General features: G+C 47.3%; 2 protein-coding genes across 3 annotated transcripts in view; one reads left to right on the top strand and one right to left on the bottom strand.

Annotated features, from left to right (window-relative positions):
- The window catches only part of dpf1 (double PHD fingers 1), a 42,398-nt gene extending 36,839 nt beyond the window's left edge, over positions 1-5,559 (bottom strand). For both annotated transcript variants that reach the window (XM_068706808.1, XM_068706817.1), the window contains exon 1: positions 5,441-5,559. In XM_068706808.1, coding sequence (XP_068562909.1) covers positions 5,441-5,553 — 113 coding nt within the window. In that variant the 5' untranslated portion in view covers positions 5,554-5,559. The remainder of the gene's footprint in view (positions 1-5,440) is intronic.
- Positions 5,560-7,211: 1,652 nt separating this feature from the next.
- The window catches only part of si:ch211-11n16.2 (zinc finger FYVE domain-containing protein 1), a 7,534-nt gene continuing 2,245 nt past the window's right edge, over positions 7,212-12,500 (top strand). The window contains 12 exon segments of the mRNA XM_068706796.1: positions 7,212-7,424; positions 8,126-8,407; positions 8,537-8,759; positions 8,854-9,071; positions 9,204-9,310; positions 10,811-10,862; positions 10,864-10,920; positions 11,023-11,124; positions 11,237-11,353; positions 11,883-12,053; positions 12,146-12,187; positions 12,189-12,339. Coding sequence (XP_068562897.1) covers positions 7,308-7,424; positions 8,126-8,407; positions 8,537-8,759; positions 8,854-9,071; positions 9,204-9,310; positions 10,811-10,862; positions 10,864-10,920; positions 11,023-11,124; positions 11,237-11,353; positions 11,883-12,053; positions 12,146-12,187; positions 12,189-12,339 — 1,639 coding nt within the window. The 5' untranslated portion in view covers positions 7,212-7,307.

Below are 12,500 nucleotides of genomic sequence, written 5' to 3'. Positions count from 1 at the left end.
GTTTGTGTGTGTAGTGACAGAGTGCATGTCAGTCTCCAAGACAAAGAGGCCATACACTCTGTCTGACAGTGACAGACAGACAAATGGACAGACAGGAGTGTGTGTGTGTGTGTGTGTGTGTGTGTGTGTGTGTGTGTGTGTGTGTGTGTGTGTGTGTGTGTGTGTGTGTGTGCGTGTGTGTGGCAGGGGATGTGCAGGAGCGGACGTCTGCCACACAACCAGCTGGAAAACGTCAGTTTGCTCAAATTGCTGTCACAGCACTGCATCTGTGCGTGTGTGTCTCTGTGTGTGTGTGTGTGTGTGTGTGTGTGTGTGTGTGTGTGTCTGTCTGTCTGCTACTGCCTGTTTGCATATTTGAACATGACGAGAGATTTGACACATAGAAAGTGAGGAGGGCAGACAGCGGCAGCTCATGTCACATCTGTCAAAAGGTTTGTGTTACCTGCTCTGTGTGATTTTAATGAAGAGTTGCGTTTCATTTCCTCTGTGTGTGTGTGTGTGTGTGTGTGTGTGTGTGTGTGTGCGTGTGTGTGTGTGTCTCCCTCGTTGTCCACTGGGTGTGGTTATCTTGGAGTCACTATAAAACTGTGAATCATGGGCCTTTCTGCGTGAATGTAAGTATGTGTGCACGTTTCCTGTTTGTGGCTATTTCGCCTGCATTACAGAGACGCATGCTCGTTCTCATCCGTGCAGTTAGGCACGCTGAGTATTTGTGTTTGTGCGCGCTGGTCTATGTGCGTGGGTGTATGTAGCCCGTAGCTAGCTGCAGTGTGTATTGAGGGCAGTACATCAGGGTAAGGCAATCTGCCTCTGAACAGCTCCTTCAGGTGAGATTTATCACCACTGCACTTGGCCTCTTATTATGGCGATGGATTCCCTACCTCTGTATCTGGGTGCACGTGTGAGTGCATGTGTGCGTGTGTGTGTGTGTCTGTGTGTGTGTGTGTGTGTGTGTGTGTGTTTCCTTAGCCTCCCTCCCTCACCCTCCACCTCCTGAGTCTGTATCCTTATTAAAGTGCTGCAGAGGGAAGCAGCCATTGGTTTGAGTTGACTCCACCCTCAACAACTCCTGATGGGGATCCGCTGGACACGCACGCTGGGAATAATATAAATGGGGAATGACAACAGAGAGGAAATAACGCTGAGGAGAGGAAAGAGATTTGGGTTGATTAATTCTCCCACCACACCTTTTGGCTTTTGGACTACAAGTTTGCAACCAAACAAAACTACAATTTCCAATTTTCCTCGGTGGAAATCACGCAAGGTCCCAACGCAGTGGAGCTGAGTGACAGTCAGTTAGGTAGCACTGGAGAAATAGGTCATAGAGCTAAAAATACTTATCTATGTCTCTCTCTCTCTCTCTCTCTCTCTCTCTCTCTCTCTCTCTCTCTCGATCCTGTCTTCTAAAAACACACACAAAGTAAAACAGATAGAAAGTCTAAATAAGGGGCTGATGAAAGGAATAACTCTGAAAAAGAAATACCCTTAAAAACATCAGACCTCAGGCTTAGCCTACTCCCGTACGAATGCAGAAAAAACTGAGAGCAAGAAAGGGAATGAGAGAGTGCAACTGTGTGCGCTTCCCATTCTGTGTGTGTGTGTGTGTGTGTGTGTGTGTGTGTGTGTGTGTGTGTGTGTGTGTGTGTGTGTGTGTGTGTGTGTGTGTGTGTGTGTGTTTGTGTGTGCCTGCATCCGCACGGGTGATACCGCACAAATGAGCGAGTGAGGGAATGAAAGGGAGAGATTGAAAGAGAGAGAAAGATCTGGAAATGGATGCTCAGGCTGTGGTTTGCAGCCATCACGCGGGGCTGTTTGCACACAGAGCCGGTTATTACATGGAACTCATTTAGCTCGGCTCAGTCAGGCAGGGCAGAAATAATATTTTATATATATATATATATATATATATATATATAGGCCCCCACCGCAACCGCCTGCCAATACCACAGCACACTATTATCTACATCTGCCCCTCCGACCGGCACAAAGAAGTAATATTGCTGAAAACAAAGCGCCACGTCAACTGCCATTTTCACAATTTCTGACACCTGTGCCTTCGCAGTGATTGTCGTGAAGTCAAATTCCTGCCGTCGGTTTGATTTCATTGTGACTAACATATCACTCTGCGAGGCCACATATGGAAATATAGAATAACTTGGTATGAACAGTGGACTATAAACACTTTCTGCCAGTAAGATAGTTCAAATCCACAGTAAATCTCTCTAAAGGAACTCTTATGAGTGAGCTATCCAACAAGATTTAAAGGGATCTGACAAAACGCATAAAGAATTTCCTCCAGTACGTTTTTGCTGAATATTAAATTACTGACATGCTTTGATTCACAATGTAAGGAGCCGTGGTGGAGGGTGGGGGTGAGTGGGGGTTGGGTGGAGAGGTTGAGGGTAAGCGACTCGGAGGGCTCAGATGGTTTGAGGCCGAAAACAGCAGGAAAATGGAAAAAGAGAGAGAGAGCGAGAGCGAGACAGAGAGGAAATGGCTGAACAAAAGGGAGATGGCGAGAAAAAAAAAAAAAGAGTGATGGATGGAGAAAGTGATGAAGAAGGAGGGAGGGAGGGGACGAGTGGAAGAAGACAGGGGTGATGGGAGGACAGGGAGGAAATAAGAGGGTGGAGGGGGGGAGAGATGGAGAGAGAAGCAGAGGAGAAGGAGAGATTAAATGAGTCTCTAATCCAGCAGAGAGAGAGAGAGAGAGAGAGAGAGAGTGAGAAGAGAGAGAGAGAGAGAGAGAGAGAGAGAGAGAGTGAGAGAGAGAGAGAGAGAGAGAGAGAGAGAGAGCTGGTGGGGAAATGCCCAGTAGATTGGAGAGCTGCTCTCCTCCACTGATTTGCCTTTGCACACAAATGAACCCTCCACTGTACTTCCACACACATCACTGCAGGCACACTCCCCCTCACACTCGGGTGACAATTGTGAACGCACCCTGCTGAAATTTACATCCACTGAATCCATTAGAATCCATTGCAGGGATTCACCAAAGTTAGCGGGACACAACAGGCGTCGTCTCCGGCCGCCAGGGCCGATATTGAAACCAAATGTTGCTAGTTGTCCCCCCCCCCCCCCCCCCCCCCCCCCCCCATTTTGCTGATTTGGGCCTTTAATTTGTAAGCCTTCTAACAGCAAGTTGCGTTGCTAATTACCGGGGATTGTTTTTAAAAGCCGATCGCAGTGTGTGTGTGTGTGGTAACTGGAACGTAATTAAACCCACACCGCGTAACAATGGCATTCATACAGTTGGTGAGGTGTCGAAGGCAGCGTTGATTGCTGTGGCCTTGTGTAATAAATACATTCGGCTTTACTGTTGCACACGGAGTCAGGTGCTGTGCAGTGAAGCGGTGCGCCAGCATCCCTGCAGGTCTGCATCTGGCTGACAACTTTGCTGCTTTGTGCCATGTCTTCTTCTTCTTCTTCTTCTTCTTCTTCTTCTTCTTTTTGTCTTTTTGTGTCTTTTTGGCAAAATTGAAGAACTTCAAATAAATGCAAGACGACCACTGAAACAATTCATTAGTTTAAATTATACTACTTTCATTCATTCCCTATCATATTATCTTTCCTGTCACCTCAACCTCACTTCCTTCTCTGCCCTGTTAAGTATATATATATATATATATATATATATATATATATATATATATATATATATATATATATATATATATATATATAGCATGCAAATCAGTCAATTTAATCCCTTTGACATGGTGTCAGAGGGGGCCTCTGGGACTAATCTGGCCACACTTTGGCTCCGCTTGGATGAGCAACGGAGGAGAGGAGGAGGAGAAGAAGCTCTGAGCTAAACAAGGTCCCACATGACGGCCTCCATCCAGAGTCCACCTGTCCGCTCCCGTCCCGTCACCGCAGCACGTTACTGGATACCAGTTTATTAGAGCGTTGTTAAACCTCCAAATTATTCATCTCAAATCTGTTCCGACGCCATCATTGAGATATGTGCTGTGAGTGAAATGCATTTTGGGCAACAAAAAAAAAAAAAAAAAAAAAAAACCACTAAAATACCATCAGAGTACAATCACGGCCGCACACACACACACACACACGCACACACACACACACACACACACACACACACAGAGACAGTTGCCCAATCAGTACCGTTCCGGTTCCCTCTCGGTTGTGAAGTGCTCTTCAAAGAAAGGCACGTACAGGGCAGTCGTTCACGGATTTGCACGAAATGTCGCCTGTGTGTGCGTCTCAGAGAGGCTGACGGACAGACAGACGGGTCTGTATCCCATATCACTGCTCAGGTGAAACCTGTGCAGCATCCGACGTGCGCGCCTGTGTTTTTTTTTTTTGTTGCACACTAGGTCTACGACTTTTCTTTGTTTCAAACTGCCTAAGCTGGGTCTGTTGTGCGCTCACTCCTCGGCTGTGTGTGAATATCGGAGCTATTGTGGTGCTGTTTCTGTTTTTTTTTTGTTTCGGCTAGATCCCTGTAAGTACCCGCTGACAGACGCACATCAGCCACCTTTTATTTGGCCGGGAGCCCAGGCGGGCAGCAGGCGTCTGCATTCCGCTGAAACCAGTCTCAGAAAAACAACACACACACACACACACACACACACACACAAAAAAGACCCCCCCCCCCCAAAAAAAAAAAAAACCCTGCACAAAGGGGATTATTACGGGAGAAACTTCACGGGAAATCCACCCGTTTAAAGACCCATTAGATAGAATTAAATGCCCGTTACGATGCACCATAAGTGTAAAACGCAAGACCGCAATTTAGATTTCATTATGGGCTTTATTATAGGCGCTGAAGATGAAAGCAAGTCTCGGAGTTAAAGCCGTACACCAGCGTATTTACCTCGGCTTATGTATTTCCGAGAGGTCCGGCAGTAAAAGGTAACGCTGCAGCCAAAAACCCATGCAGCGAGCTTTATCCTGCCTACCTGTTTACCCCCTCTGTGTCCCAAAAAAAAAAAAAAAAAAATGTGCTCACAGGTACGGTAAAGCCCTCTAAGCTCCCTGCCTCCCCCGGCCAGCCTGCCACTCCAGCCTGGCTGTGACCGTGATCTTGGCTGGCTACAGTGGCAAGGGACACACCGGGTCACCCAAATCTACCTCCGGCATTCCTCCATATCCCTGCACACACGCTGCTGTTGGGCTGAAATGATCATATGAACTGCATCGGCGCGCACAATAATCCCCTCATGCCAAAAAAACAGACCCCCCCCCTCCTCCTCCTCTTCCTCCCCCCCCCTCGTCAGCTTCAAATCTAACTTTTCTTTAAGGCTGATTCGCGTTCGCTGACATTATCTCCATCTCTGCTGTATGCATTGCATGTACAGATGTGTTGGTAATCGTGCTGAGGGATATCAGGGAATGTAAGGCTCTTAAAAAAGCACTGACAGCATGCACAAATACGAAAAAAAGCGCAAACGCTCAGGAAATGTGTTGTACTTACGATTTGAGGGGGTTCTGCACCGCTGTGGCCATTTTGATATAGTATGATAGAATGCAACACTGCAGAGCCCGGTATTGTACATGTAATGTAGCTGCTATTCCAATTTCATTCATTCTCTGGGGCTGCGGCTGGAGCGAGCAGCCAATGGGAGGCGGGAGCGCCCTGTGACAGCTTTGGGGAAGTGTAGTCTTTTACGCATGTCAACATGAAACATGCTGAAGGGAAGCGCACTACAAGTACCAGCGGGGATGGCGGTTTAAGTGGACCACAGTCCCGCCTCGGACTTGTAAGAGCAATGCCATCCCCCGGTTCTGAATTTATTTAAATAAAAATAAAAAAATAAAAAATAAAAAAAACCGTCTACAGCTATGTCAAGGTTGGGTTGCAGGACTGTCTGTCAGGATGAAGATGCCAGCTTCTCTTATGCATTGTTTCCTTGTCTGGATGATGATGAGGATGAGGATGATGATGATGGGCGAGGTTGAGTCTGCACTGGCCAGTCCCAAAATTGCACCACATCATGCAAGTGTCAACTTGATGGGAAGCCTAAAATCCATACTGAATGAAGAGAAAATAACATGAACAAATGATTATTATGTTTAGTTACGTTTTCTTTGCATGTGTGTACTTTGGTGAAATAAGTGTCGCCTGACCTGTGAGCTTATTATAGGGAACAACTAGTACAAAATTATATATATTGAGAAAAGCATTAGCTTAATTTCCTTAAAACATGCAATCCACATTCAAAGCTGGTCAACTCAATTACTAAAGAAAATATAGGCCTATCCTATTAAATTCTATAGGCTATTACCCTCTAATTACTAAGTTTATACAAACTATTTTAGGGCATATTAAGAGACGCTGTGTCTACATAACCTTACAATAGTGGTGGCATGTTGATAGACCCATGGTTAATCTTATATTATCTGTGCTAGGTAGCCCTGCACTGAGCAGCTTTAATTATTCATTAATCAGGGACGATGGGTTGAGAGTAGGCCTATAATTGATTCTTTCAGACATTTGTCTCTCATGGATGGGCCCGGAGAAAGGCTGGGACCCTCTTCAGTCTCCTCATCCATCCATCCTTTATTCCTTCCTTCTTTAATTTCCTTCTTTAAATTCCTCCCCAACATGCTTTCCAGCCCTGCTTAAGAAGGAAGGAAGCAAGGAAGGAAGGGAGGAAGGGAAGGATGGAAGGAAAGTCGGTAGGTACCGTTTGAGCAGCAATGCTGGAATTTCTTTCTCCATGTCCTGCTCGCAGCAATGGCGCCGCTCTGAAGCCATTCAGTGACATGTGATATTTATAGATCTGTGCTAACAAATATTTAATGAACATTAGCAAGCAGCTCTAACATGGCACCACAGCTCCAATAAAACACTCTCTGCCAGTTAAATAGAAACTTTGATTCAGTGTTGCTGTAATTATGAGTTAGTTGCCGTTTTAAATAACTCGTATTTTTCAGCTTTATGTAGCGTAGTGAAACCAATAAATTGAATTTGGTTTGCAGAAATGATTTAAACTGGCAAAATCTTCTACATAATACTGGCAGAATTTATGGGTCTGTGAAGTCATCATTTAATCTGATTTCATGCTATTTTTATCCTCTGATATCGTAAGTTTTGTTGAATGGCAGGTCGGATGTCATTCTATCTTTTGTCCACAGGGTGGTGCTGGTGTACCAGACACGACGCTGACCAAACGTACGCGCGGCGCGCGTCTTACGTCACTGCCCTGCGTTGCTGCCTTTGGCTCCTCCCACAGCGTCGTCGGTCTACACGCGCTGTTGTTGTGATCGACGGGACGGGAAGGGAGAGGAGAGGGAGTCATGTTGAACTTTCGTTTTGCAACGAAAGTAATTAAACAGCGATGTCCGAAATACTGATGAAAGAAATGGAGAGTATCTCGATCGGTCCAATGAAGGCGGAGGAGTGTCCCGACGGCGGACGGAGCTTCCTGCTGGTGGACGAGCAAGAAAACCTCCAGGTACAGTGAAGCTAACGATGCTAACAGCTAGCCGCTAAGCTACACAACACACATTCTGATGAAGGCCCGTAAACTGTTGGTTTGTCACCGATGCTAATAGTTACAGTGCTAATAAATAAGACGTATTAGCTTTAAAAAACACCGAGCTAAAGCCAAATAATGCTTTTTTTAACTTAAATTGACAGATGTTTACTCCACAGTTTAATAAGTAAACACCCGTCGTGTTTAGCACGTAGCGAATGGGCTCCTCACTGGGGAAGTCCCAGATGAGTCATGCCGCCTAGCTGATACCTTCTCGTGTATTGTTGTGGCAGAAGGTCAAAGTGCAGGCGACACCGAGGGTTGTTGTACTTATATCCATACAGTCTGGGGTTTGGTCCTTTAGTGTGTGTGTGTGTGTGTGTGTGTGTGTGTGTGTGTGTGTGAGAGAGAGAGAGAGAGAGCTGAAGGCCCAGCAGGTCATTGTTAATGAATATACAGTCTTCATTTCAAAGATGTCTGCCGGCACTGAATGTAAATAGTCTCTAATATAGTGGCTTTATAGAGTCTTTATTTAGTTGTGTGTTAAAGCTGTGCCCCCCCCCCCCCCCCCTTTGATGCAATGAAGTCAGCAGGGGAGCCATTTATATCACGTTAAGACCGCCCAGCCGTCCGTCTTCTGTCCACTCAAATGACTCTCCGTTCCTTCATCCCTCCCAAAGGTCCGCGACGAGTCTGAGTTCGTGGACCGACTCGGCTGCGGGGACGTGCAGGGAGTCAAGGTCCTCTCCATCTTCGGCAACACCGGCGACGGCAAGTCGCACACCCTCAACCACATCCTGTTCGGCGGCGAGAGCGTGTTCTACACCTCCAAGTCCCCCAGCTCCTGCACGGTGGGGGTGTGGGCCGCCTACGACCCCGCCCTCGGCCTGCTCTCCCTGGACACCGAGGGCCTGTTGGGGGCCGCGGCCAATCAGAACCAGAGGATGCGGCTGCTGCTGAAGGTAGTGGAAGTGGCCGCTGTATCGGTTTTGTTGGAATTGAGTGACGGCCGGATGTTTTTAACTCTCCTTATGCTCATACTGTAACTTCTTACATAGCTCTATATTTGTATCTGCTCCCTTGTTTTCCAGGTGTTGGCGGTGTCTGACATAGTAGTGTATCGTACGCGGGCAGAGCGCCTCCACAACGACATGTTCCAGTTCCTGAGCAACGCGTCGGGGGCCTACCTGAAGCACTTCACCCCGGAGCTCAGGGCCCTCTCGGCCCGCTGTGGTCTGGACGTGCCCCTCTCTTCTCTCGGGCCAGCTGTCATCATCTTCCAGGAAACCACGCACACCCAGTTACTCGGCCACGGTAGGGGAATATCCTGAATATACTGTAAACACACCTCAGTTCTACGAGATTCTTTTCCCTATATCAGGATTTATGTTTATGGGCCTTCATGTAGATTCTAAGGGGGCCGGCCACGCCGACACGCTGCTCCAGAAGCGTTTCCACGATCTGGATTTGGGGACCGAGGCCTTCAACTCGGTGCAGTACGTCGGCACCCAGACCATCACGCCTCCCACTGACTACAGCAGGCTGCTGGAGGCCGTCAGGCAGCAAGTGAAGAACACTCACACACGCTCCCCCCGCCAGCCCGGCATCGTGTTTCACGCTCTGGAGGTGAATGGTGGATTTAGAGATATTTAGCAGAGATGAAGACAGTTTTGTCTTGCGGTCTCTCATCTTGTTTTGTGTCCACGTTTTCCTCTCTCCCATCTCCCTCTGGCTTCCTTCTTTTTTTACGTCCTTAAGGCCCTAAGTGAGCGTTTCTGTGGGGAGCTGTCAGACGATAAGATGACCCCCCACTCCTTCTTCCCAGACGAGTACTTCACCTGCTCTGCCGTCTGCCTCAGCTGCAAGTAAGTCCTCACAAACAGTTTTAAACCGTCTTCAGTTTTTATTTCTATTCGAGATTTTACAGCCACTCTTCTGTACCGTTTACAAAATTACACTTCTCAGCACACTTACATTCTTCAGTGCTCCCAAATCCCCTTTCTGTACTTTCTAAAGATAATAAAAATATATTATTTTTTGGAATGAAAGTAATCCCGAGATCATGTGAATCGTGTGGGTATTCGAGAATGTCGGGGTCGGCTGGGTCGTACTTTTAGTTTTATTTCTGGGCCGCAGATGCCAGAGTTCACCGATGCTTTATGAGAGACGAGAGATCTCTGCTCGCCGCTTCACACCTGCTGTCCGTCACTGTGTTCTTCAAAGACCAGTTCATTCATTCAGCCGTCATGTAGGAATGCAACGGACCACAAAACTCACGGTTCGTAGTGTATCCCGGTTTTTGAGTCGGTTATAGGATCAGCACGAGAAAAACAAAGGAGCAAATTATGATAAAATATCGACCAATCATTTTTGTTGTTTTGTTGTGGCAGCTGGTAGACAAGGCTCCAAAATAATGTCCCGAGAAATCATTTCATCTGGTCAGTGCAAACCATCCAAAATTGTAAATGTTATCCTTTTACTTTGCTATAATCATCTGTAGTGGTTATTTTCATAAAAACACACAATTAAAGTGATTAGGAAATATAAGATGTATTTGTTGATTAAAAAAAACAAAACAACTTTAGCATTAATGTGTCATAATGTAAATCAATAGAACTTCTGTTACCGTTAGCCGTTAGCTGTTAGCCATTAGCCGGTAGCTGTAGCTCTCCCTCCTGCAGATTGCATGGATGTGTTCTTCACAATGTAGCACTTTGAACTAGAAAAGCGTTGATGCAGATCTCCCAGTGACATATCTGTCTGAATATTATGATGTTTAAACTGTGTAATGAATCCGCGGTTCATATGCTTGCCGAACCGTTGGGGGGGGGGGGGGGGGGATCCGGACACAGTTTCCAGTCTGACAGCGTTTCTTCCTATGTTTAGAATGGTGCTGTAGCGACTTTATTCGTCCTGAATCATGTCTGGTGGCAGATCTCTACTTTCTGAATGTTTTTCTGAATGTTGTCTCTTTACTTGAGTTGGGGGGGGGGGGGGGGGGGGCATCCTTCCTCTTCGACATCTTCACACAGCAGTTAAAGGCTTTTATTGCCAGATGGAAACACAAACAGAGATCTTGCGGCTGCCTCTGGCTGAATAACAGATTTGGAATTTATTCTCTTAAAGCAGAAGTCTGTTGTTGTTCTTCTAGATGGTCTCCCCGGTGGGACACATAAAACTTGATGTCTTTCCATATTTGTGGAAAGGAAGAAAAAAAATGGAAGTCCCCTTCTCTTTGGTGCTTTTTCTGGATGGAACGCTGAGAGGAATCCTAACGTCCTGGTTTAATGGACTGTCCGCATCGCCGCCTCTTGACATCTGTCATGTTGCTCCATAAAGTTTTGCTTTCTCCGTCTCGTCTCCAGCATTCGCTGTAAAAATGGAATGAACCATCTGAGAGACAGGGTGCCCCACATGGGCAGAGGGACTGTGTCAGTACGTCCACCAGTACAACAACAAGGTCCTCATCTGTAAGGTGAGACTCCTCTCGCCAGCTGGGTTCATCTGCTCATCTCACAATAAATAACACACTACGCGATACATATTCTGTATTATTGTCTGTGTTTCACGTCTCCAGCGGTGCTACGAAGGAGGCAGAGAGGTGATCGTTTTGCCCAAAACGTCAGCTTCCACTGACAACCCGTGGTTTGGACTGGCCAAGTACGCCTGGTCAGGGTACGTTGATATGCACACACACACACACACACACACCACACACACACACACACACACACCTTTTCGTTGCCTTTCGTTTCGATCATCATGCATGTTGTTGTCCCCCTCCCTCTCAGCTTTGGTTGGAGTGCGCTAGCTGTGGTGTGATCTACCGCAGCAGACAGTACTGGATGGGGAACCAGGACCCCGAGAGCGGCGTGGTGCGGTCTGAGGTCAAACATGTCTGGGAGGGGGTGAGTCCTCCACGCTTCTACAAGATCACTAAATACTGAGATCATTGTTTCGTCAATCTGGTGGACGAGATTATTAAGAGTTATCTTGCATGGTTCCTCTCTGTCTCCCTCTCTCTCCCTCCTCTCTCTCTCCCTCTTTCTCTCTCCCTCTCTCTCTCTCTGTCTCTCTCTCCCTCTCTCTGTCTCTCTCTCTCCCTCTCTCTCTCTCTCTCTCTCTCTCTCTGTCTCTCTCTCCCTCTCTCTCTCTCTCTCTCTCTCTCCCTCTCTCTGTCTCTCCCTCTCTCTCTGTCTCTCTCTCTCTCTCTCTCCCTCTCTCTGTCTCTGTCTCTCCCTCTCTCTCCTCTCTCTCTCTCTCTCCCTCTCTCTGTCTCTCTGTCTCTCCCTCCCTCTCTCTCTCTCTCTCTCTCTCTCCTCTCTCTCTCTCTCTCTCTCTCTCTCTCTCTCTTCTTGACTATAAAAGCCACCGTCTAATTGTCTGCATTTTTTTTTTTTTTTTTTTTTAATCATCCCTCCTTCTTCTTCCTGTCAGTCGGACACCTTCCTGACCAACCACCAGAACGCCGCCCAGAGGGTCCTGGACGGGATGAACTACGTGATCCAGTCGGTGTCGGAGTACAGCACCGGGCCCACCAAGGCTGTCGCCGCCTGGGTCACCGACCAGGTGGCGCCGCCGTACTGGAGAGCCAACACCGAGATCACTGTGAGTATGCGCGCATGATTTTGACGTTGTCGAACACATTATGGACTCATGCTTGCTATAATAACGTTTCCATATCTCTCTCCTCCTCTCAGGCCTGTCATGGCTGTCGGAAAGCCTTCGAGGAGGCGGAGAGGAAAGCACCACTGCCGGTCGTGCGGCGAGGGTTTCTGCCACCCCTGCTCCGGCCACAGGATGCCGGTGCCGGAGAGAGGCTGGGGCAGCGGGCCGGTCCGGGTGTGTAAGGCCTGCTACCAACAGGGAGGACCGGCAGACACCAACAGCCAGGGTAATGACACCTCCAACCAGTTAGTGAACCTCAACAAGAACTATTGATAGATCTTCATACATTGTGTGGTTTAATGAGGAACAGGGTTGATAATGACGAATAGGCATTTCATTTGCAAGCATCTTATTCCTTTAATTTGTCATTTCAAAGCTTAATGACAC

Source organism: Cebidichthys violaceus, unplaced genomic scaffold (genome assembly GCF_023349555.1).
Source record: "Cebidichthys violaceus isolate CVI_PGR_0920_01 unplaced genomic scaffold, fCebVio1.0.p SCAF_1, whole genome shotgun sequence".
Classification (NCBI taxonomy): Eukaryota; Metazoa; Chordata; class Actinopteri; order Perciformes; family Stichaeidae; genus Cebidichthys; species Cebidichthys violaceus.
This window is presented reverse-complemented; position numbering and strand designations above follow the sequence as displayed.